The 25,537-nt window shown below is 43.1% G+C and overlaps 1 protein-coding gene across 4 annotated transcripts in view; it reads left to right on the plus strand.

Annotated features, from left to right (window-relative positions):
- syt7a (synaptotagmin VIIa) overlaps positions 1-16,228 on the plus strand; it is an 83,513-nt gene extending 67,285 nt beyond the window's left edge. For 3 of the 4 annotated variants that reach the window (XM_086108401.1, XM_086108400.1, XM_086108399.1), the window contains 6 exons: positions 1,213-1,315; positions 1,931-2,198; positions 2,610-2,779; positions 3,089-3,203; positions 4,838-5,037; positions 5,875-16,228. In XM_086108401.1, coding sequence (XP_085964527.1) covers positions 1,213-1,315; positions 1,931-2,198; positions 2,610-2,779; positions 3,089-3,203; positions 4,838-5,037; positions 5,875-5,979 — 961 coding nt within the window. In that variant the 3' untranslated portion in view covers positions 5,980-16,228. The remainder of the gene's footprint in view (positions 1-1,212; positions 1,316-1,930; positions 2,199-2,609; positions 2,780-3,088; positions 3,204-4,837; positions 5,038-5,874) is intronic. The other variant, XR_015100623.1, reaches the window with a different exon arrangement.
- The last annotated feature ends 9,309 nt before the right edge of the window (positions 16,229-25,537 follow it).

The following is a 25,537-nucleotide window of genomic DNA, read 5'->3' on the forward strand; positions in this document are numbered from 1 at the left end:
ATCTCTTCTTATACAGATAAAAACGATTTCCTACTTGCTTTTCTCTTTCTTATATCCCTTGTTGGGCTTTATCTGCAGTCTTTATGATTTCTGTCTTCAACCTTCTGCATCTTCTCATTTGATTTGTCTTTCTCACTTTTCTCTGTGGTTCTTCTCTCTCTCTCTCTTTTTTTTTTTGGGTGGTCATTTATTGCCCAACAGCCTTTCAGTGTTTAGCCTGTCCATCTATGGAGTGCTGTTTTCCAAAGTGTCACATTTTATTGGTCAGGACATTTGGATATTCGTATCGTATAACGTGCTCTCTTTAAGTTCATATCAACTCTCTTCCGTAATTGTATTGCCTTTGTTTGCTGTTTACATTCCGCACACCTTCTTCTCATGTTGTCGTATGAACTCAGAAGTGTTTTCTACCACAGTGTTTATTCCACCTTAATGTTTTCTACAGTCCCCATTCGAAGAAGCAGGTGTTGAAATGGATTCGTATTTACAGTAAATATCAGCCCAGCCATATCAGAGCTCCATTCTTTATTTTTATTTTTTTTTTAATTGAAAAGAAGATTTTGTTATTGATCACGCAGTCCTCTGGTCGATTCAAACACACGACACAAAATGTCCACCGTCGTGTTAAATGTCAAGTGATCTCCATGTTGCTATACATGTTTGTCCTGTGTGTTTTTTATGTCTTGATGCTTCTATATGTCGTTTTCGATGTGGGTGTCTTGTCAATGTCCTCCCAGGGAAGTCATGGTTGGCTACTGAATTGGTTTCGACGAATACAAATTTAGTGGTTCATTTTTTATTTTATTTTTTTCAATGGAGTGTTTATTGACTTTCTGGCGGTAACTTTCTCGTTGGAGGGATGGATCTTTGCCACCGCGGACATATGCACATTTCAGATTCCAAGTCCCATCAAATGCAATGCCACACATCAAACGTCTTCCGTTCCAGCCCCCGTTGTTAATCTGTGGATTTTTCTTTTCTTTTCTTTTTTTTTTTTGGGCAGATCTGATTTGGCTGTTCTCAAAGAAAGCCAGAGAAAGCACAATCACCTTTGAAGTGACATCTATCCCAAACACAAATTTGGACTCAATTGGATGTTTGTAATAGGTAGCTTTCATGTGCCAAACAGGTGGAGGTTGGACTCAGACATTCTCTTTCTCTGGAGACGAGTTTGTGCGGATCCTGTTGGTCAATGCGTGTTTGTTCTTCCAGGGGCAACAAGCCAGCCAACAGTCCCAAAGGCCAACCGCCCGATGCTGACGGCCATTCCTCCGTTACCGACCTGGCTAACTCCCTCACTGGAGACATGGTGATGGTAAGACCACCTCTCCCGGCGTGCATACAACAAACGGTTTATACAAATGTTTTGCGGCGTCTTTCAACACCATGTATTAGTTGTGTCAGAAAAGTTCCAGGACTGGTCAAGCAAACGACAACATATCTGCAAAGCGGTCCTGCAGCATTTTCTTTCTGTTCGAGCGGTGGAGAAGAGACGAGAGTTGTAGCAAGGGCATCTCGTGTCTGTGTCACCGTGACAGCGCGCCCGCTCACAATGCCTTGAGCATCTGACGGTTCCTTCCTCACACCAACCTGGCTCTGTGTGATCTGCTTAATGTTTGCCAAGCTCAAGGGCGTCATCAAGGAAAACCGTTTTGAAGACCTAGGCAACATGAAGATGGCCACGAGGAGGGAGCTGTGGAGGATTCTGAAAGAATCATTTCAGGAGTTCATTGTGGCATGGCAAAGAAGAATTAGAAAGGGCAATAGAATTCAGGGGGATTACTTCAAATTGATGAATTTCCCGACAGCCTTTTTGACACATGACGTGTTATACTTGGATCAGATCATGAACTCAGAAGATTTTTGAAATTTTCCGCCGCTGTTGCATGTGTTGTTTGTTTTAATTTGAATGCACTTGTGGTCCTTACAGCTATCTCCGGGTTCAGAGGACGACGACGGCGAGGGGCCAATCAGTGAGAAGCTGGGTCGGATCCAGTTCAGTATAGGCTACAGCTTCCAGAACACAACCCTGACTGTCAAAGTTCTCAGGGGCCAGGAGCTCCCGGCCAAGGACTTCTCTGGCACTTCGGATCCCTTTGTCAAAATCTACCTGCTGCCTGACAAGAAGCACAAGCTGGAGACCAAGGTCAAGAGGAAGAACCTCAACCCCCATTGGAATGAAACCTTCCTGTTTGAGGGTATGGATTGTTTTCCTGAACATTTGTCACAGCTCACCCAGTCATTTATTCAGTGTCACAGTTTAAGTCACTGTCAGCCTGATAAAGTCATTGCATGATTCACAATCGTTCAATCAAAAGAATAAAAAGACTGTACCACTTGAGTTTATGTAGTGGAAATGTTTTTGGGGCTATTTTCTGTTCAATCTGTTTTTCCTTCATTATTTGTGCCCACCGGAATGCTGCGATCCTCATTATTAGCACTCGAAAGTCAATTGAGGATCCGCTTTGAGATTTCACTGACATGCGGCTGCACTTGTTGAGTCATGAGCATCATTGCACTTAAAAGTCGCCGACTGATTTGGGAGCTTGCACGCTGGCCCCACAACTAAATAGGAATGCACGTCTCATCTTCTTTTACCTGTGTTTTAGGTTTCCCCTATGAGAAGGTGAGAGAGCGCACACTTTACCTTCAGGTGTTGGACTACGACCGCTTCAGCAGGAACGACCCCATTGGAGAAGTCTCAATCCCGCTTAACAAGGTGGAGTTGGGTCAGATAAAGACCTTCTGGAAGGAGCTCAAGCCCTGCAGTGATGGCAGTGTAAGAGAGGGGGGGCGGCAGTCACTGGGGTGCATGAGGGCCATTCCATTCCAGTGTTTTCGTTGCCATTTTTCACTCGACATGCCAATGTCATCCACTTTCTACCGAGTCAATTTTATCTTCACCAACCGGTTGATTAAATAGACCAGTGATCGTGGATTACATCATAGTGAGCAATCTGGAATTTGATATTCCCTTACCAAATCGGATATTAGTTGATCGATGATTCATGCCGCGCGTGTGTGTGTGTGTGTGCGTGTGTGTGTGTCTGTGTGTGTGTGTGGGTGTCTGTGTGTGTGTGTTTCTCAGGGGAGACGAGGGGATTTGCTGGTGTCTCTCTGCTATAATCCCACTGCCAACACCATCACTGTGAACATAATCAAAGCCCGTAATCTCAAAGCCATGGATATCGGAGGCACCTCAGGTAGACTTTGCTTATTATTTGCTGTCTCTCTCCTGTCTCTCAGGGTGTTTTCACCCCAGAAAAGTCCTTTGGTCTGCCCATTTGATCCGGACCAAAAGCGGACCTAATTTTTCACACCACACACTGTACAGCTACATTCTGTAAACCCATCGACGCGTGTGACGATCGGTCCTTCCATTGGACAGAAATGACATTGTTGACATTGTATGTTGTCAGTGCTACAAAATAATTTCGAGTGTCCAGAACAGGTCATTCAATTTACGTTTTGCGATGCTATTTTTCCAAATTTTGGATCTGCGTCGTCAAATGCGTGCAGTAACCCGCAGGAGCGTGTGCAGTTGCATGCTGGCGGCGGCGCGGGTAAACATAAAGATGAGGTATCACCTATGATCAACATTCACTACGGGCTAATATTTCCCACGATGCTGGGCTACGGTGTCCCAAAAAGTCGCTCATACCTGGTCCGTTTAAAGCCTACCAAACAGTGTAGCTGCACCCCAGCACTTGCTCAGCAGTCATGGGACCCCCGAGTGATGTTGGATTGTGACGTTGCGCAATACCTGCTAAACATTTATATATTCAGTGCCCCACTCTGTTCCAAGGACGCATATCACCTGGTTCCTGATCAGGGCCGCGCCATATTTGGCTGTGTAGCAAGGTGACATTACACCAAGTGTCTTATTTCACTGAAAAGGTTCCCGTGTCTTTGTCAAATTACAATTCACAACTCCCTAAAAAAAAATAAAAAAGAGTGGGAATGCAAAGAAATTTTAAAGAACAAGGGAAACAATGCATACAACTTGTCTGTAAAATGCAGTAATAGTTGTTCTTCACAGAGGATAAAGGCTATGTGTTTATGTGCCATGATGTTATCTGGCTGCATATTTTGCTCCACCTTTTGTGTTCAATTATTCGTTACTTAAAGAGTTACAACCCCTCAACACCGATGCTACAAGTCTGCCGATGGTATTTTGCAGCGTTGGTGCGGTTTTTATCCACCAACGAAAGCCCAAAAAAAAAAAAAAACCCCTCACAATAAAGCCACATATCTTGAAAAATCATAATGTCAGATCAGGCAGGCACCGTCGTATTTTGGTAGAGTCCTCTGATTGGACAGCGAATGAACACAGAATAACAAAATCACATCATAGCAATCGGAACCAACACGCTTTTGCCACAGATGGGACCTTTCTTCTTCTCTGTGAAAGTTAGAACCCCCCCCCCCCCCCTCCCGAAGACAAATAACACTTCACCCTGCAAAAATTCGCACATTTGTGTTCCTTCAGTTCATTCTTTTGTTGTAAAATCGAATAAGTAATTGTACTTCTCTCAGTAATTGTATGTGAGCATGCATGACGTTAGCAGCACATGGTGCTACTAGCCCTTATAGAACTGCATAGGAGCTGTCTGACAAGACGCACTCTAAGTGCTTCGAAGCAATGCCGTGGTATAATTTTCACAGCACCGCTATGTAATAGTCACCAAAAATAATAAAATCCTTTCCATTCAAAAATGAGTGACAGAAGAACAATAATTGAAAATCAGTTTATTTGTCTTACAAAAGTAGCTACCACCATCGTACAAGTAGCTAGTGCAAGTATAGTAAACTGTTGCGCGTGGCTTCCAATTTGCAGATCCGTACGTGAAAGTGTGGCTGATGCACAAAGACAGGCGTGTCGAGAAGAAGAAGACGGTGACGATGAAGCGCTGTCTCAATCCCGTCTTCAACGAGTCCTTCCCCTTCGACGTTCCCGCCCATGTGCTGAGGGAGACCACCATCATCATCACCGTCATGGACAAGGACAGACTCAGCCGCAATGATGTTATCGGCAAGGTAAAGTCTGGCTTTCGGCTTTGTTGTCGTTGCCCTTTACGATGACAGGAATGTCCCTTTCAGATTTTCGCCTCGGGTTAGATGCAAATGTAAATGCGTCCAAAGTTTGGAGCGGTGATACAAAACCCTCATGAATATTTACAATCCACACATAGGCAGACAGATAAATATCATCAGTCATCTTTACTGTCGCTTGATTGAAATAATGTGATACTTTTCTTTTTTGTGTGTGCGTGAGACAACACTGCTGGCATATTTACGGCTTCTAAAGGATACGTGAATATGCTGACTTTTCCGGGGCCAACTGTTGCTCGTTGGGGGTTTGGAATTAGGGCGCATTTGCATGCGGCAATGTCAATTATGAAAAGATTCGGGTTTCTTTTAAATGGAGTAAAACTGGAGCCGGAGACAGAGCCGTTATTATTTCGTAAATTAGTTGAACTATCGCTGACTACAGGTGACGCCCTCTGCCGGCTCCAGACTTCAAAGGCAGTATAAAAGATGTATTGTTATGAACGTTCAATTTTTCAGAGTGGCATAAAAGGTGAAAAGGGGTGTCAAACTCATTTTTGTCATGAGCAACATCATAATTAGGGTTGTTGTTTTTTTTGGGAAGGGCCATTATGAAATGGAAAAAAATGTATGATTGCCTCATATTGCATCGACAGTACAACATATTCATGAATAACCACTTTTGAAATTAGAGGCCCGCAAAAAACAGTTTTTAAAAAATATGAAATAATATATCTTGCTACGGCGGCGCTCTATCGTGAGATGTTCTTCTACGAGGTGGCAGGAGGTCGAATGAAACGATCTCTCTTCCCTACCTCCTGTTAGATCTACCTGTCATGGAAGAGCGGTCCAGCGGAGGTGAAGCACTGGAAAGACATGCTGGCCCGGCCGCGCACCAACGTGGCCCAGTGGCACGCTCTCAAGGCCTGATGGCACCGCCCACCTTCCTCCATGCCCCCCCCCCCCACCCCCTGTCCCGTTTCCTTATGCACAAGACTGACTTGCTGCCAGGCCGCGAAACACGGGTACAATTAGCCATCTGCTCTCTTAAACCTTTAAACTCTTTCTCTTGCTCCTTCTTGTCCCTCCTTCCTCCACGTCTGTTTTGTCACCGCTTTGTCGGCGCGTCCCCTCTCTCCTCGTTTGGACCGCCCGTATCTCCTTCTGCGCTTTGTCTGTGGAGGCCTAAGGTTTTGTTTCGAAATGCGGACCCCCTTGGTTCCGGAACTGCACTGCAGCCACTGACCCACTGAAGGTGCCAGTCCCGTGGGATCACAGAGAATCTTAAGTGATACATAATATCGTGTTAGAATAATTCCAGGAACACAATACTATCCATTATGTACTGTATGTACATAAACATGAATAGATTAGGCGAAATAGATCCCTCCTCCCTCCCCCAAAACAGATACCCTTTTCTCTTCATTTGTCTCCAATGTACTGTATCTTGCATTATGTTCCTCCCTCCTCTTACTTACACTTAGTGTGGTTTAATATTTGGCTTGAGCCATAGAAAGCAATCAATCTTTCTCAGTTTTTTTTTTTTCATTTTTGATGAAACCAGCTGAGTTCCAGATGGTATTGTTGATACTCGTGTCTCTCTCCTCTTTTCTCCTCTATTCCCTCATTTCCTCTTTATTGTTCCCTCTTTCTTATCCCCTGGCACGATATTAGTGGCCCCCCCCCTCCCAACTACCCCCCGCCCCCGACAAACACCACATTCCCTTTGTCGTCTGTGTGCTGTGGGTGCTGTGCTGTAGCTCCAAACAAAAATAGAGGTTAAAAGATATACTGTACATGTACTGAACTTTCCCGAAGCTGGGAAAGCGGGCACACGATAAAACCCATACGACGGATCACTCCTGATTTTTTTTCAGACAATAAGCCCTTGACACGGAGAGAGAAAAAAGAAGACGCGGAGGATTAAAAAAAAAAAAAAAAAAACTACATCCCAGACGCTACGATGATGTCATTTTTCACAGCGAAGGAGAGAACCAGTTTCAAATCTTCTTGCAACAAAGGCAACGCAAAGTGTGTGCTGTTTTGTGTGCATGCGTTCCGATGTGCGCGCTCACTTCAATTTGTGGATTGAATTCTTTGTGCTGCTCTGCGCTCTTCTTGTTTTGCCCCGTTGTGCTGAAGATCTCAGAGAACCGCTCCATCTTCCCGACACGGTGGCCTCTGTGGCGCATCCGTATTAATGTATACCTGCTAGCGCAAGCATGTGTGCGTGCGTGTGTGCGCGTGTGTGTGCGCGCGTGTGTGTTTTATGCTTGAGCAACACAACTCCGTTGTCGCAGCAGAAGTCTTCTCTTTTCTCTTTCTCTCTTCTTACTGCCATCGCTTCCCCCATCCCCCTCTTCTGCCCAGCCTTCCGAACGAGGGCGCGGGGAAGTTCTTATCTGCACTTTTTCAAAATGTAATAATAATATGAATAATAATAATAATAATAACAACCTTGAGGTTGTGGATGGTTTCGATGACGATCATAGTCGCGGTGGAAATGAAGGGAGGAGTGTGCGAAAGGCGAGATTGGTGAGAGGCCGCCTCTGCGCCGTGGCTTGAGGGTGTCGAAATGAGGAAGAGGACGCAGAGGAAGGATGAAGGGCTCTCGTCCGCCTCTTTGTGCGTCGCTTGTTATTTTGGAGCACGTGCACCGGCATGCATGTGGATGTTTCCTGTCGATGGACTGCCGTGGTGAGAAAGGAGAAGCTCGCGCTTGGCTTTGCTCGTCTTCAGGAGGCTTGCCAAGCCCGGCATTGTGATGACACAAAGTGTCAAAAGCACGATCCGACGGGGGAGAAGGACATTTTCTGGATGATGTTCACAATGCTGTAATCAGTCAGTGCCGGAGTGGATTCAGGCTTTGTTGCTGATACCCCCCCCTCCCCCCCAGCCCGAAAAAGACAGCCGAGAATTTTGTTTCGCACTCCGTGGGTGTGATTTTTGAAGATGGGCTGATCTGTGACCGCGAGATACTGGAAAAAAAGATCATCTTTTCCCCCGGGTGCTTGAGACCAGCGCAGGGTTTCGGTGGTTGCCTGCTTTGTCAGCCACAGCCGACTCAAATTCCCTCGCAGTAAATAAAACAGACATGCATGGACAGCATGGATACTTGCAGACATTTAAAGCAACTTGCTCACAAATGTTTTTGCAGTTGGAAAAAATTCTTTGAGGCCACTTCCAAAAACTGGCGATTCCTTTTTGTTTTCCTCTGTTTCCGATTTTAAGGACTTCTATCTGAAGTCGCCGTATTTGATTGCCAGTTAAAAGTTGAGCAGGGTGTGGTTGCAGCACATTCAGCTGGGGACAAAAAAGGAATATTGAATCCCCAGTTGGTGTAATTGACCCATTTTTTTTAACATCTTTTGTTCTTTTAACATTAACTGATGGACATCTTATCACGTTATCAGTTTCCAGCGTGCATGAAAGGGTTCATTTCGTCAGCATTCTGCTAGGCTAAATGGCAAAAAGGCTGGCATGCACCCTTAAATCTGCTGGGTCAAAACAATGAACTAGCTAACGGCGCAGGGTCCAAAAGGAACCGAGCCAATGCCGAGTTATTTTTCCCCAATGTGCCATCATGGCCGCCAGCAGCCGTGACATCCAAGTTCGCAAGTGTGACAAGCAGGCCGTCCCGCAGCACAAGCGAAAAACTTTTGTTTGCAGATATGTCATTGCCATCAGATAATCCTCCATTTTAGCCTTATCCGCACAAGATTAGACATCTCTTTTGGCTCCGAGCTCCTCCGGCCTGTTTGTGTGTCCATTCCTTGAACAGAAGGGAGCACAGTTTGCCGAAGCGACACTTGCCAGGAAAAAAAAAAAAAGTGTGTCTTTAGTAGCGACCATAGAGATGCTGCAAATGGCTGTGACGGAGGAAAATAATCACCACGCCATCGCTTTCCTAAGGTGAATGTTCGAGCGATCTACTTCCACGGCTTGTTTTTTTTTCGCCATGCTTACCGTATTTTCCGCGCTAAAAGGCGCACCTAAATGCCTTCCATTTTCTTCAAAGCTCACAGCGCGCCTTATAATCCGATGCGCTTTGTGTATGGTCATTACGGTAATATTTCGACCCCCAAAATGGCTCCTTGTTAGAGACATGCTTACAATGCGGAGTTCAAATTTAAGGCGCGAACACGGAAATCGAGTGGCGGCAAGAGAGTTCAACGTTTACGAGTCAATGTTATAACTTGCTGTTGGTTAAGTGAACAGTGTCGCTGCTTTAGTAAATAACCTTTACTGACATCTGATTGTTTTGTTGGCATTTCCTTGAGTGTAGCTCCATCTAGTGGATGCATTGTAGATTGCGTCTTATAAAGCAGTGTGCCCAATGTATGGAAAAATATATATATACAAACTAGGCTATTCGTTGAAGGTGCGCCTCATAATCCAGTGCACCCTTTCGTGTGGAAAATACGGTCAACGGTGCCCCAGGAGAGAGAAATCACCACACTCGACCCAGTAAACTGGCAAAAGATGCGGCGTGATTCTTATTGGCGCCAGGTCTGTGTTTTGCTGCCGGTGCAGGCAGAACGGAAGCAAATAGGTTGCTAGGTGGCACATTGAAAACTCGCGGCCCACCACGGAGTGCTTTTGTTTTCCTTCATGCAAATTTGTGCTATCACTGTATATAACCTTTGTTTGAACTAGAATATCCCTTGGGGACAGCCAGTGTGTGATCACGATCTGCTTTGAAATTTTCCATAATTACATCTCGTTGCAAACCACGTGGATAATCGTGCTCAAGGTTGCAAAGTGAATCAACATGTAAATGCACTTTCGATGATTATTCAAAAGTTGCACAACAAACAGTCTCGCTTTGCCAGAAGCCCTCAAACCAGCACCATTCGAAGGAAAGCAAGAATGTGAATGTGAAACAACATAAAAGAGAAAGCCGTTTCCAAATATCACTTCTTATGTACGCACCACCTGTCCGAAGCCTCGCAAATGTGAGAATTGCGACCTTCGAAAAAGCTCCCGCTCATGTACAGGATATAGCGAGCGAGAGCACACGACGCAAGCAAAATGTTATCCCAAACGACTTGTGATATTCCCTCAAGGGATGGAGTAAGTGCTTGGCATTTGTTCCCCATGCTGTAGACATCACGTTGAGCAACAACGTTCGCGAAACACATTTTTGCAGACTGCCCGTTCAACATGAACCCTTTCAGGGACAGCGGTTGCTACAGTGGACAGCTTACCATGTTATCAGGTTACAGGGTGGACGAAAAGGTTCAATCAATTCACGTCAATTTGAAATTTGCTGACAAACACCGAGTTGTGCCCTTCTCAACCAAATAACTAGTTTAGATGTCCGAACCTGCTTGTTTGTTCTTCTGGTACTGTGCCCTTTCTGGGTGTAAAATGTAAGTTCCGCCCTGACGGACGTGGCATGGGTGACTCACTTCTTTGGAAATGTGCCTCTTGCTGTAGTTGTGCAATATTAAATTTAAGCTTGGCTGCGCTGAACGTGTGCCGATTGAAATGAGGCTGTTGTGATCTCATCGGGGACGGCGTCCATGCGCAGATGCTTATTTTGCTGAATCACAGTGTCATAGCCCAATCGGCCGATTGTCGTCGTTTGCGAGTCCTTGCGCGGGCAGACTCGGCCTCCTCCACCAAACTCACCTTTCAACTCGTTTGAAGCATTTGTTAAAAAAAAACAAAAAACAGTTTGACTTCTCCCAATCAGGGTTCAAAGTAAGCGTGATTTGAATTGTAACAATAATGCGAAACTATTTTCTTTTCTTTCGGTTCACATTTGATTGTTGGTCAGTATGTGTGTGCTTTGGTGTTCCTGTGTTTATTTTCTTTACAAACGTGATAAGAAAATCCTTCTGTTTTTGAGAACTTTATGTAAATAATATCGTTGGTGGAAATGAACATTTGTCGTACAGGCGAGTTTTCCTTTGTCACTTGAAATCGATGAAGAAAACGCGTCCACGAGAACAGTGGTGATGTTGACGATCGCTGATTCTAACCGCCCTTCTTGAATAAGGGCTTTTGATGTCCGTCGTATTTTTGTGGGAGGGGGTCGTGCACTTGGAGGAGGAAAAAGGGAAGAAGTGCTACCCGTTGCATCCCAGGCCCACTGTAGCAATACTGCCACGCAGCTTTACTCCTGGAAATAGAATGTGGAAGAAGCCTGACTCCTCAATGCACTCTGATACGTATATATTTTATGAGGAGCATCAAAAGGCGGTCGCTCTGCCCCCCATCTCTTTGGCTACGCCTTCCGCTGCCTTCTTATGGGCTTTGGGATTTACCGTAACGCCATTGTGTTCGACAGGATTGACCCCGCTCTCACACGGATCAAGCCAGACCAAATTTGTAGGCGGGCTTTGTGTAGCTCGAGAAACAGAAGTGGGCGAGCGCCTGGCCCTGAGGACTATTTGCACATTTGCGCGTACTCCGCTACACAACCGACATCACAAAAGGGACTTGCATCTTTCGTGGCGAAACAAATCCCTAGATTACGGGTACCTGTCAAGGCGATGAACACGAATCGGCATTATAAATGACAATGAGAGTAAGATGGATCTTTTTAAATACAGTGGGAACTCAATATTTGAGCGTCACTAAAGTGAAAATAGAGTTTTCAGGGAAAAAATAAATTTGAATTCATTCAGCGGTGGAAGTGTCATTGCTCAGTGGCTATTTTTGTGCCGCCACTGATGGAACAAGGGATGCTAAAGAGAAAACGGACATAGATGTGAATCTTGCAGATGTGCAATATGGCTGAAGCAACAGTAAGACAATGTTATTAATAACGTCGAAAAAATTAAATCATCGCTGTTCCGTGAAAAACAAGTACGTCCTTTTAAAAAAAAAAATGCGTTTCCGACATCCCAGTTATGATTCATTATCGTCAATTATTCGCGGGTCCACTATTCATAGTACAAAAGTCCAAAGTAAAAATGTATTTTCGAATGTCAGTTATGTACAATCTCCGTTTCGATTACTTACTGAAAGGAAACAACGGAAATCACATCCTGAAAGTTAAATTCTAGAACGGAAATGACGACGCCCTGCATGAGCAAATCAACATCCTAAAAGATGGCGAATTAACTGATGACAACTGAAAAACAAAAATACCGTTGCCGAACAGAAGCGACTGATTTTGGGTTGACACAAGCGACCGGCATTTGGCACATATTAAAAAAAAAAAAAACTCTTAACCCTATTATGCCATTCGTATTATATTTGATACATGCATTTTCATTATGTAACTCAATCTTTAGAGTACATTAAATGATCTGTATCAAATTTGATACTGCAGGTTTAAAATATGATTTCCCCCAAATTTTCAGTTTTTGATGTAATCTACATCATGCTTATAAATGTGATACAACAAATATCTGAAACAAAATAATATGGCAAAAATATTTCTGTGGATTCGGTTATAAGGGTTAATGAACATCTCAGTTCCCAAAAATCAGATTTTTCTGGCTATTCTTTGATGGGTAGGGCATAAAAGGGTTAAATGAGGCCATGGACAGGGAATTACTATTTTCAAATGCAGGGAGTAAATGTGAAAAGACAGCTGAAAAATCAAATACTTTGTTACTTCCTATCGCTGGTATTTTAAAAAGTGAATCGTGTTCTCCCGTACACACACAGTGACCTTTTTTTTTTTAAATCAACTGACTTTGACCAGAATGGATCCTTTTCAATGTTTAGGGTTCCACTGTTTCCAAAATGTACCATGGGCCATTCTCCATCAAGCTGCGTGCCAAAATTGGAACCCAAATGGCTGGCTCAAGTTATTTCCATGCCTCTCGATGTCCACCGGCTATATTAATGCACGTGTGGTTTCACATTTCATATTTCAGACTGGCCCCGCCACAAACGTACTTACAGTTACTCCAGCAGCCTGCAGGAAGGACAGCCGATGCACTTCCGCCTCCATTTGTAATGTCATCCATCCCATAGCGGGCGTCCCGAGGGTTGGGGGGCAGACGCCAACGCCACACATTTATTGATGCCCTAAAAATAATCTTTTACTCCAGATCCACCCCCTAGGAGATTTTTTGGTCTCTCTCTCTGCTGGTCGAAATAATTTGGCTTCACTTTGAGCAAGTCGGATCCACAGCCATCATGTGAGATCAGGTGGGGAATTGGAGGAAGGAGCAGAGTCATTTCTCATATGCCCGCTGAAAAATGTGACTTACCCGGGGCTCGTTTGGGACGCCGCGGCTAGCACTTGTCGTTCTTCACCTCCTCTCCGAACTTGCCGTGGCCCACCTCCTCAACAAAGAGTGCTCAAGCTTAAATACACACAATTGAGATGTGTACAATCTAATTCCATGTATTTCACTTCTTGATTTCTGTATTTTTGCCAACTTTGTAAAGTGTATAAATATCCATAAATATATGGACAAGACAGTACTGTATAGATTTTAGCTGCCTGGTAAGGTTCCTAGTATGTACTTGGTAGACTAAAAGAAGTGTAGAGCTGTTTCAAAAGCCAGTTACTGACATTCGCGCAGTAACTCGCGTCCACTGGCGCATTTTATAAGTTTTATTTCTGCTTTATTTTTTTATTCTCAGCAGCGGGAGCCAAAGTGTGTTTGTGTTGTTCTTAATTTTGTCAATTCATTTGTTAGTTTGTTTTCCTTTTGCTGTCCCCCTTCCTCCCCTGTTTTAGTTTACAAGACACAGCGAGGTTCTGGCAGCCAGGAGAGTGCAGTGGAACGCAGACTGGGACCCAGTGCATTAATGTGTGTGTCTGCGTGAGTGTGTTAAGTGTGCGTCTGTCCACGCTAGTGCAAGTGCTAGTGCTCTCTGTGCAACCCCCCGCCTCACCTCCTCCTCCCTCTGATGTGTTCAGGTGCAAGATGAGCGTGTTGGCTGGAGCTGGCAGATTGCCCCCCGCCCCCCATTCCTTCATTACAAAGCTTCATTTTAATCCTCCACCAAGTATAGATTTCCACTTCCTCTACTCGATTGTTCATTTAGTCTCCCGTTCAGAAGGTAATGCATACACCTCCAGAGTCTAATTTACCACTAATCCAGGCTCTCACATCTATCTGGGATTCTGTGCCCATTAGCGACTCATATTCCTCACCTTATTTATTTATTTTCAGCAAGAGCTCTGTGAACCAGAGTGATCAAGCACGAAAAAACAAGGTAGAGCCTTGCAACTCCTCCCCAGGGCCAAACACTTAAAAGTAGAGAGGCAGCCAAAAACAGAACCTACGACTCAGAGCTACACACAGTTAAACACGGTATGGCCCAGTCCAGTTGTTCAGTTTTATGTCCTGTTTAGCTACCATGTGCTAACAACTTCAAATGATATCGAAAAATTACAATAACAGCTTCTAAAATACAGTGGTACCTCTACTTACAAAATGAATTGGTTTGGGAAGAAATTTCTGAAATAGAACATTTTGTAAGTAGAGACGCGTTTTCCATGTAAGTGCCCTAATCCGTTCCAAGCCCCCTGAAAATTCTGACATAAATGTTTTCTAAAGCATAATAATGCATCAAAATATGTAACAAATACACTTTATAATTAGGTTATTGCACAATAAATGACAGTTGTGCATAATGTAAAAAAAAAACAATGAATAGAGAAGAGAATAAAAACGATGGTCATTCTAACTTTTAACTGCGTCCTCGTCGGTTTTTGCCCTCTTAAGTTCATGTTCTCTCTCAGAAGTGGTTTTTGCCTGGCATTTTGTCAAGAACTGATCCAAGGACGATTGCTTTTGTCGGCTTTTAACAGTCCTTCGAAAATGTCCAAGGCAAACATCAGCATTGCCCGACTGGTGAAGACTTCTTCTGGGTGATTCACATTTACGTAAAAGTATCGGAACGCCTCATGCCCGAGGGCCGATTGACAAGGATGTAGCAGAAACACATATCTATTTCTCCATCTACACACATAGACAAATATGGTCGAAGTTCCCCTTAGCCAATGGGATGCCAGGATGATGCTCGATAATAACCAATGGCAGAGCAGCTATAAGTATGTTGCGTTCAGGAAACTCCGAGCTGCAAGTAGCAGCCCATACTGGATTTTTACCTTTGGTATCTTGACATTTCTTTCGTATTAAGAGGCAATATTTTCCAGTTGGGTCGTTTCATAACTTGAAAAGACGTTGGTAAGTAGAGGGACCAGTGTACTGTCAGACCTCCATTTGAAAGTCAAAGCAGGTCAAAGCTCACAGTGACGACAGGGTCAGAGTTTTTAAAGATCTTGTAAAGTTAATTTATTGGAAAAAAAAAACATTGTAACTATTATTAGTCTTTAAGTTTGTTTTTTTTACATATATGTTTTTCCTTTTTAAATTTTTTTTAACCACTCCTGTGAATGACTTGACCCATTTGTCCATTTTCAACAACAAACGTGACCCTTGAGCTGGTAAAGGTACGCTCTCATAAGCGGTCATTCTTTTCTTGGTCCCGCGATGGAGGTGTGGTGGGGTGTGGACGAAAGGCAACCAACTGTCAGCGCAGCCAACCCCAAGTCAAAAGCAGCCATAGATCAAAGATCAAGTGCAGGATTGCTTGGCACTTCGTTTATAGCAAGAGACAGAACGGCCTTAAAGATGGACGGGACCCGCTTGCTAGTGGGCTACTCGTTGTGAACCACAACTCCCCCTCCCTCGCGCACGCTAAATTTATAACCAAGTGCTCTGACGTATTGCTTGTTGTGCTTCCGTTGACGTCTCGTCTCTGTGTTAGCGTAGCATCGGGTTCTTACTGGGCGGCCTCCGCAGACGTCCTCGGCCTCTCGGTACTTGGCACTTGAGTCCGCCATTTGCGTACAAGCCATGATTATAACAATGTCGTATTGATGCTTAAGTTCATGTCACCCTTCCACCACTCTGCCGCTTCCTACCTGCCGACATGCTGACCCGCCTTGAGAAGCAAAAGGGCGAGGAAGGTGAGGCGGAAGAGCCCGGCGAGGCGGCAGAGTGGTTGCTCGCTGCGTCCCATCATGGATCGGGAGGTCAAATTGAGGGCGTCTGAAGGTCACACCCAGTAGCGCTTTGGTTTTGCGTCCCATGTTTTTTTTCTTCAGCCTCTCCTGTTTTTTGGCCGAGCGGACTGTGATCTTAATGGTGGTCGTTGTTCTCCTCCCATCGGTGTTCGAGTGTGATGGATGGAGCCAAGGAGCTGAGCTCTGATTTTGTTCCATAATTAAAGAATCATTTTTACGACATAATTCAACGGCTTTCTTCGTGATTGATGACTCATTTTTGAAAACAAACTTGAAAGGGCTCATGCTAATTATTGTCACCGATGAATGAAGCATTGATGACATGCTGTGACCAGTTGGATTGCCACATAACAACCTGCTCCTAAAATCTCGTGAAATGGAAACCAGAGAATTTAACTACACTCCAGCAGAAAAAAAAATAATTTAAATGACGAAGTCCCACATTTGCAATCTTAACTTGCTTTTGGGGTTTTACCTGTCACACTCAGGCTCGAGTTTTGACTTGAAGCGGAAGTTGAGGTAAAAGAAAAACACATTTTTCCTCGACCTCAATAAATATTTCCGCCTTTGTTCCCATATATAATGTGATCTACGCTGCATATAAAAAGTCGACACACCCCAAATGACAAATCGTTCCACAATTCACGCAGTCTGTAACCTCTATCGAGAGGTAAATTTAAAAAAAAAATCACTGAATTAACCAATCACGTTCACACTCAACAAACAGCAGCATTTTAAGTGGCAATGATTATCCCCAAATAAATGGTGCATGTTTTAGGAATTTGTTTTTTGATTTCTGTCAGAATAACTGACAGGGTTTGGAACCGCGGATAATTCCGGCCCCATTTTCAGCTAAAGGAAAACAGCCGCTGTTCATGATGTTGCCACCACCACAATTCACTGTTGGTTTGGTGTGCTTTGGCTTTTTTTTTTTGAAAGAAAGTCAAGTAGAGTGACTCAACAACTTTTCCAAATACAAAAATAAGTGTTGCAGAAGATGACATTTGACAAGGAATTTTGCCTTCATGTTTTCATCACCTGGAAAAAAAAAAGTTAGCTTGGAATGGCCCGGCCAGAGCCCAAACGTAATCCAAGTGGAAATATGTGGCCTGAATTCAAGATGGCTTTGCACAAGAGAGGTCCTTGCAATCTCGCACGACTTTAAAAATGGAAGGATGGTCAAATATAATGAGGCGAGTACCAGATTTGTTCCTTTTTCATTTCACTTCATCAGTAGAAGACTTTGGACGATGAGGTTCTCATTTACAGAATTTGATTTCCGTTTTCTCGAGTTTGGGTCGTATGCTAAATGTGATCGAGAGCGCATCCATATGTCTTTCCTTTGACTTTTAATTTTTAGGCCAACAAGAACAATGAACAACAATGAAAACCTCATGTCAACGCTGTCATTGAACGTGTACTTTAATTTACTGATAATGATGGCCTCTTGCTTTTGAAGCACATTTTTAAAAAAAAAAACTACGGTGCTCTGAGCAACGCCTTAGTCAGCGGCATGATGACAGATTTGCCCATTCTATTTCCAATCAAGATGTCACGCTTTACCCGTGCGGCTTAATTAGCTCATGCATTGTTGATAGCGTACCATACATGTGACGCTTTGCAATCTCGGCGGTGCCGATTGGAACTTCATACGCTCAGCACACTGTATTCACATTCCACTGCACCCTTGCGACCGCTAAAAAATATTCTATTTAATCTTGTTCTTGTCAGGTTCGTCAGAGTTTCGCCATGTGCCGTGCACGTCAGAAATTGTGCTTGTTTTGACATGAAAATGTCTTATATACTGACTGGATTCCCCTCGACGTTTCCTAATCTCTCTTCTTGGCGGCCAGGATATGTCAGTAAGTAAAATAATGTTTCTATTAGATGTGATTTATTGCGTACTGTACAATTGTGACACACCTATATCTGTTTTCAAAAGGAGGATGTGAAGTCAGTTTGTTTGTTTTTGGTTTACTATTTTGAATCAAAAATAAAATTTCCTTATAATCCAACATGAGCGGCAAGCAGTTAAATATTTATTTTATACAAAAATACAAGTGCAGTACTCAAATAATTATCTGAAAAGATTCAAAGGGTTTTCCGTCTTTCTATTGGATGACGACCATAAAACATACAAAACACATCAGGTTTTATTTTCGACCCAATGTTGGTAATTTTGCAGACTAGCTAGTGCAGGCCGGCAGACTGTGAGACGGAGGGCTGTGCCGCTGTGGGAGTGGTCATATGCAACTTCAAAGCAGCTCCTTTCATTACCTTAAATGCTGCCTTCAAATGCTGTTAGTCCCACGCTAGAGTGTGCACTGTCTTGTGACCGCTTGGAGACCAGGTAGGGCTTCAAAGCAGGGCTAGGGTCTCGAAGTATCTTTCAAACTAGGTACATGTTTGAAAATATGATAACCGTTTTAAAAAGCAGTTTATATACAGGTGTATATATCTTTCAAGTGGGTCACACACAATTGAGCAAATTAGCAAACGAAAATATATTTGTCCCAGGAGGACAACTTTTGAGAACCACCACTGTAGAATATTTAAGATTAAACTCAGGATCCTCAAATGCAAGAATTTATTTTCACCACTGTTTCCGAAAAAAATGCTCCTGGAAATGTTCTATAGATTTCTGTTGTTTGTTTTAATCCTTCGTCTATTTTTCTCACTGGTGTGAAAGTTTGTGAGCTATAAAAGCCCAGTAAATGAGCTCACTGATGCTTCCATGTTAATGTGCGCTCTCTTCATACCATCAGCGGCAGAAATATCGCTGTGTATTTTACTCCAAGCTGTCTGTGCCAGATTGGCCAATTAAGAGGAGAAATCCAAATGAAGCAGGAAGGAAATAAGAAAGAACATTGGTGCAGTGAGGCAGAGTGGGGGGGGGGGGCACCTCAGAGAGCAGACTTATAAAGAAGGGTCTTCTCAGCTGTCTTTTTATCTTTCTCCGACTCCAATCAACTCCATGGGCCGCATATTACAGCTTGTGCGGACACCGCAGTGATCCTCCTCCGTTGAGCTGGAGAGATCACAGTCAGGCTGAGACACAAAGTGGGCTTAGCAGCCGGGGGCCGAGCTTTGGTCCCTCCCTGAACTACGCCAGACGGCTGCAGAGGAGCCAAACACAGCAGCTCAACAGGAGAGCCCCGCTTGGATCACCTCCATCTATTTTTAGAAGCGCCGCATCCATATGATCTCATCTTTGAAATCATCTCAAGCGCAAACTGTTACGCCTTCATCTAAAGCGTTCACAACGTGAGATAGAGGATTTGCGCCGTTGTGGGAGTGAACACAGCCGGCTTACTTCCTGGCCAATGAAAGCGGCTCCACTCATTCCCTTTCCTCATTCACTCCCAAAGACGTTTTTAAACGTCTTTTCAGACTTGGTCTAGAATTGGCTGGTACCTAATGAGTTAATTTCAACGCAAGAGAGGCGCATACTGCCGCAGTGTTTGACATTGCGACCTCAATGGAGTCGAAGCGCAGAAAGAACTGCAAATATACGTTGGGTGTATGATGTAGAATTATTTGATATTAGACTTTCAAATTTGGGCTTGGGTTTCAAAATAGCATGAGGGTTTCAAAGGTGGGTCAGGGTTTCAATTTACGGGATCAGTTTAGAGCTCACAAAAACTAAGGTTAGTGTTTCAAAGTAGGGTTTTAAACTAGGGTTAGGGTTTCAAAGTAGGATTGTAAAATAAGGTTAGGGTTTCAGAATTGAGTTAGGGCTTCAAAGAAGTCTTATAAACTAGGTCTCTTCAGACGGTGTTGCTGAAGGCCAGCTCAATTTTACGCTCGTAGTTTTTCCGCTTTAATGAGACTGCCGCATCATCGCCGAGACTCGCAGCCGCTCAACCTGTTTGTAATCATCATGCAGAGAGCGGACACATACAAACCGCTGTCTTGACACCAGTCAACAATCGCATGCTCGTCTCATGACATCAGTTTCAGGTGCCACCGCACTAATGCGACCTCAAATGGATCAATGGAAATATGAAATATGCCAGCGATATGCACATTGTATTTAAGAGAAAAGAAGCAGGAATGAGACTGTCACTTTCAATGTCGCAGGCGTTTCCCAAAGTTATTTTTCCGGACAAAGATAATGAAGTGCTCCAGACTTGGCATGACAGCATGTCAAGTAAAAAAAAAAAAAAATGCAATGAAAGCAACAGCCTGGTAAAGATAGGCCCTGCAGACTGGCAGCCTTTGACAGATGGGAGGGCGGAAAAGAAGCAAAAAGTGGCGTGACAGAGGTGAGGATGCAGCATGAGACCAGGAAGAAAAAAAGGAGAGGAGAGAGCGAGAGATGAAACGAGTGGCAATTAAAATAGAGATGTGCAAAACAGTGTGATTATCAGTGTCACATTTATTGATGCACAACTCCAAAGGCTGAGCAAGCTGTCGCGTGGTACGTGGAGCCCATTTTGTGTGGTGAACACACACCGAAGTTATCATGCTGTGTTGTTTGAAGTGTTCATGTTGGATCGCAGGCACAAAAAGCACAGTGTGAGCGATAAAAGATTTAACATCTCACTGTTTGATGGCTGTTTTACTTGGCTGGGTTAATTTGAAGGGAAAAACGAACGAGGAAATTAGACTGTCTAAAAAAAAATTACACAGATATTCAGCTCAGGCTGTTCCGTTTTTTTCCCTCCCTAAATGTCCTACCAGAGGGTGTCTGAGATTATGTGATGTACATGTAGATGCATCGTATACAGATGGCGAGTGCGGGCATTTTCTTCAAGTCACCATCCTGCCTCTGCTGGACGTTTTTAATCCACACGTCAATGCAAATTTCAAACCATCCATCATTTTTACATAACCTCCCTTTTATCGACTTTAGGCTGTTTGGCGTCATACTGCCATCCAGTGGCGGAATGATGAATTGAAGGTAAACTCATTAATAAATATGATTATGAAGATAATAGCAGGAAAGGAAACCAAACTATAGCAAGAATTACGGAGGGCAGTGTATCTTTAATTAATAATTTTTTTATATTCAGGTATGCCATCACATTTTTTTTCATTTAATATCACTGAAAAATGTATCCAAATCTTAGACTGGTAGTGTATGTAAAAGTCCCTGGTCATGTCAACATTTTTGTCATATTTATCAACAACGGAGGACGGATACAAATCAATAAATCTTGAAAGTGCTTATTATATTTTCCATTCCTAGGAAATCACAATGTTGCATCACTGATAAGATATTGGGCCATTCATTTGGTTCTTGGAGGTCGGTGTATGAAATGTAGCGAAAAGACAGACATGCTTTAAAATGGCACCTTAGGTTCAGATGTGTTCTTGAGCATCAAAAATTAATTTGTTATTATTTTTCTGCAGAGCTGCTGTGTATTAGTATCTTTGTGTTATGTTTTACATCATGCATGAATGAAATAGCGCGTATCTGTATTTGGTTACTTCGTTGTAAGAAAAAAAAAAAAGCAATTCATGGCAACTGTTTTCGAAAGCTCTTCTGCACTCATTTAATAAAGATTCTCATCACTATCCCCCGCAAATCCCATTTCTGACAACTCCCATTTCAGTTGGATTCCATTAAATCTCAAAGAAAGCCGTCCAGACAATGTTTGCCTCTTTTATTTGTGCTTACTGTGCCGGCCAAGATGGATTGTGTCATCCATCAGTGTATCCAATGACGTTTCCATTACTGTATGGTCTCACATGGCTGAACAGGAGCAGACAGTCGTGATGACTGAGAGGCTGTGACAGACCACCAACAACTCTCGTGATCTTCTTCTTCTGGTGAGAGAATGTGATGATTCGGAGAACTAGCAGGGTGAAGAAGGGAGGGATTTTACACTGATGATAGGGAGCAGTGCAGGAGTGGATATGCAGGTGGTTCGGCAACAATGACTAATGCAAGCGATCACTTGGGAAATTCTACACTGGAAACTACAATCGCAATATTCATTTTGAATAATATGTATTACTCTTTGCTACAGCAGGCAGGTAGTACATTCCCATTAATGCAATTTATATATTTCAAAAATCTTGAGAAGTAGCCACTGTGCCGTTGGGAAGGTGCTACTGCATAGAGACCACAGAAAGCGAAAGAGAGAGAGCTGTCTCAGGAGATTAGAAAAAAAAAATTATTGCTATAAAACTTGATGTTCCTTTGAGGACGGTTGCGGAAAAGTAAAAGTTCAAGGTCTTCAGAATTGTAAACATCCCTGGAAGTGGCCATGAGAGGAAAATTGAAATTGAAAAAAAAAATAGGCAATGCGACTGGTAACCAAAGAAACCACAACTTTCAAAGAGGTGAACTCCAAGGTCTAGGTACATGAGTATCCGAACGCACTACTCTGTACTTTGTTCATTTCAGGCAAAAATGACTTAACCATAGAGGGCCAAAATAAACCCTCAACAAATCATACTAAGTAAAAGAGAAATTATAATTCACGAAAATGCACATTGACACACTACAAAGGCTCTGAAGAAATATTCTTCGGACAGAAAAAAAATGAGCTTTTCGGCAAGCCACCGCAGCTCTGCGTTTACGAATGAAAAAATGAAGCACATGAAAAGACAACTGTGCTTACTGTGAAACAAGGAGGAGGCTTGCTATGTTCTGGGGCTGCTTTGCTCTGTCAAGCATTGGATGTCTTGAACCTCAGCAACATACTTTGTACAATGAAAACTTAAAATTATCAAGACATTCTCGAGAAAAATATACAGACTTGTACGTGAGCTTTCAGAGTTCATTCAAACTTTATTTAAGTTGGCAAAACTGTACATCCTTACAAAGGAAGGAAGGTCAAACAATTGTTTGAAATTATAGAAATATATTTATTGCACTCGACAAATACGCCATATATTAAAAGAAAAACTAAAACTAATACTAAAGCTAATAAAAACTCATGTAAGGGAGCCATTTTCAAAAAAAAATAATTAAAACTAATATAGACTAACAAACCTGCTCTAAAAATTGAATTAAAATGAACCGAATTTAAAAAAAAAAAAAAAAGTCATAATGAAATAAAAAATATCCAAAACTATTCTAACCCCTGCTTTGACAAAAGCCTACACTTTCTTGAGACCTCTTTCTATTCGAGTTCATGAAGCAGAATATGTCAGTAGATTGTGCACATCATGGTGGTGAAGTTGCACGTCTATGTTGAGAGTCTCGGCAGTGGAAATTGAGAGAGCCACTTTGCTGCTATTCACTGACCTACATAGGATGAGAGGAGAGTCAACAAAAGATCTAAATATTGCGAGAGAGTGCGACACAGATTCCCGCAGACGTCTGTGGCGCGTCAGCCTTTCCACCACCCAGCGTTGAACCCGGACTGAAGCCGTTTATGTTGTCATCAGCACCATGTGGCATCGCAGTAGAATACCGGGGTTCCAATAATGCGCAGGGTTGACATCATGCATACAAAAGTCAAATGCAGACTTGCTCTGTCAAAACAAGGACTATCTTGATGTTGCAATGAGTCCCTGCAGAGAATTCATGTGGAGACTGGAATATGTTTTGCAACAGTGAAAATACCAAGTTGTCAATGAAACAATTTGAATGAACCTTATTGTATTGTATTGTACGTTTGAGCTGCAAAAATATATGAGCCTCTGTTGACTGGAATATAACCCACTAGGTCGTCATGGGGCGACAATGAGGCACTCTAAAGCAGGCACCCTAGCCCGAATCACCAGTCAATACACCGCCAATTAAGTCAGATTTGTCTTTTTTCATATGTTCTCCCCTTCAATGCTGTTTTGTTTTCTCTGCATAATGCACGTGCACTCAGAGCTGACTACGAGGCACTCTAAAGCTGCTACACCAGACCAGACCATGGTGCCATGGTGGTCTATGATGTAGCACGCCTAATCAGATGCTCAAGCCAAATCAGATGCTCCAGCTCACACCAGACTCTATGGGGAACGGATGGATGGTGACAATGAAAAATACATTTGGTTGCAACTTGGTATTTAATGCATTCGCCTTCATGTGTGAATCTTGTGTTCCTCGGATGATCAATATTCCAGTAAGGCAATCATCAGATTGAGCGTGCCGAGTAACACCGGCAGCAGAGACAGACACATGAGAGTACGCGGCAGCATGAATATTTCAGCGCTCGGATGAATATTTCACTCTTTCAACGAGAGGGAGGGGAGATGCGAGGATTGCATTACGCTTCGAGCCCTCCATGAATAATGACTGTGGGGATGAGAGGAGGACATGTTCACGTTCAGAGACACAGGTGGAGGAGGTGTGGAGAGGTGGGAAGAAAAAGAAGTATACAAAGTTGATGATGGAGCGGAAGCCGTGACCTACAAGGAGGTGCGGCGAGTGAGGAAAATTTAGAACGGGCTACTTGTTGCTTCCTGTTTGAAGCCGGCCTCCGTGTGGACTTGCCTTTTACGGTGTGGCCACGCGCAACCATCATCGTTGGACCTCACGGCAGTGCTTACATAACGCAGACACCGGGAAGGGGCTCGTGTCTCTAGTTCGTCAGAAATATTTTGTAGCTCTAAATCCAATAAACACTTTTAAATGGTCACCTTGAGGTGCGCCGCTGGGTACATTAAACAGACGCCCCAACCACAATCAGTGTAAATTCTGCAATGTTGGAATGAGGGACGCGGTCGACATTTCCCAACTTTTATTGAGCCAAGGCATATATTTTACATTAGAAAAATCCCAGGGCACACCTCCACCTTCAGAGTAAGTCTTTTTTTTTTCTTGTATGAATGGCAGCAAGTGGATTCGTAGGTTCATTGTATCTTCTTCCATTGAGCTGGCAAGCATTTAATTGTTCTTCCTGTCAGATACTGTATACAATCTAGCTGGCATAGTCAGAGGAACCAAGACAGTGTTTGGAGTGAATACAGTACAGTAGTGGCTTGAGGTACCCAACACATGTATGTCAAATAATCTTTCCCCATTGAAATGAATAGAAATGCCGTTAATTCATTCCAGACTCCCCACAAATGTTATATTTGTTCTTTTGTTTTGTTTGTTTGTTTTGCAGAGGATAAAGAATAGTTACCGAGCCCACTAAGTTTACAATATTACTGGATTTCAGGGTATTTCGGGTGTCCCTTTTTCTATGGTTTAGTGTTTGAGGTGTAAAAGCTGTGCCTTTGCAAGTATCAAATAATATTTGACTACATTTCCAAACCAAGGAGCAAATACTAAACAATTCATTTCACACAATCGGAAAATTCTGCGCGATTACAAATCATTGCATCATTCAATATATTATCAACCTGAGTAACAAGGCATATTACAAAAGTTACAGTGATACCATTTTCTCTTTGTTTGCAGCTGAGAACAACTGGTGGGCTTCCTGTATTAAAAATGATTGACAGTGACTTCCTCAGGTGGGTGACAGTTTAATAATATCAAACACACACACACACACACACACAGTTCTGGTCTGCTTCACAGTAGCCTGAGATGAAACTCCTTCTTTTATATTCACAGTTCGGGACAATGTCAAACAAAGCAACCTTGCTGTCCACCTGCTCGCAGATTCTCTCAGTCTGGATGGAGGTTTGAGT

The sequence above is a fragment of the Hippocampus guttulatus genome, chromosome 4 (assembly GCF_054856545.1).
Source record: "Hippocampus guttulatus isolate MCC_2025c chromosome 4, RoL_Hgut_1.0, whole genome shotgun sequence".
Classification (NCBI taxonomy): domain Eukaryota; kingdom Metazoa; phylum Chordata; class Actinopteri; order Syngnathiformes; family Syngnathidae; genus Hippocampus; species Hippocampus guttulatus.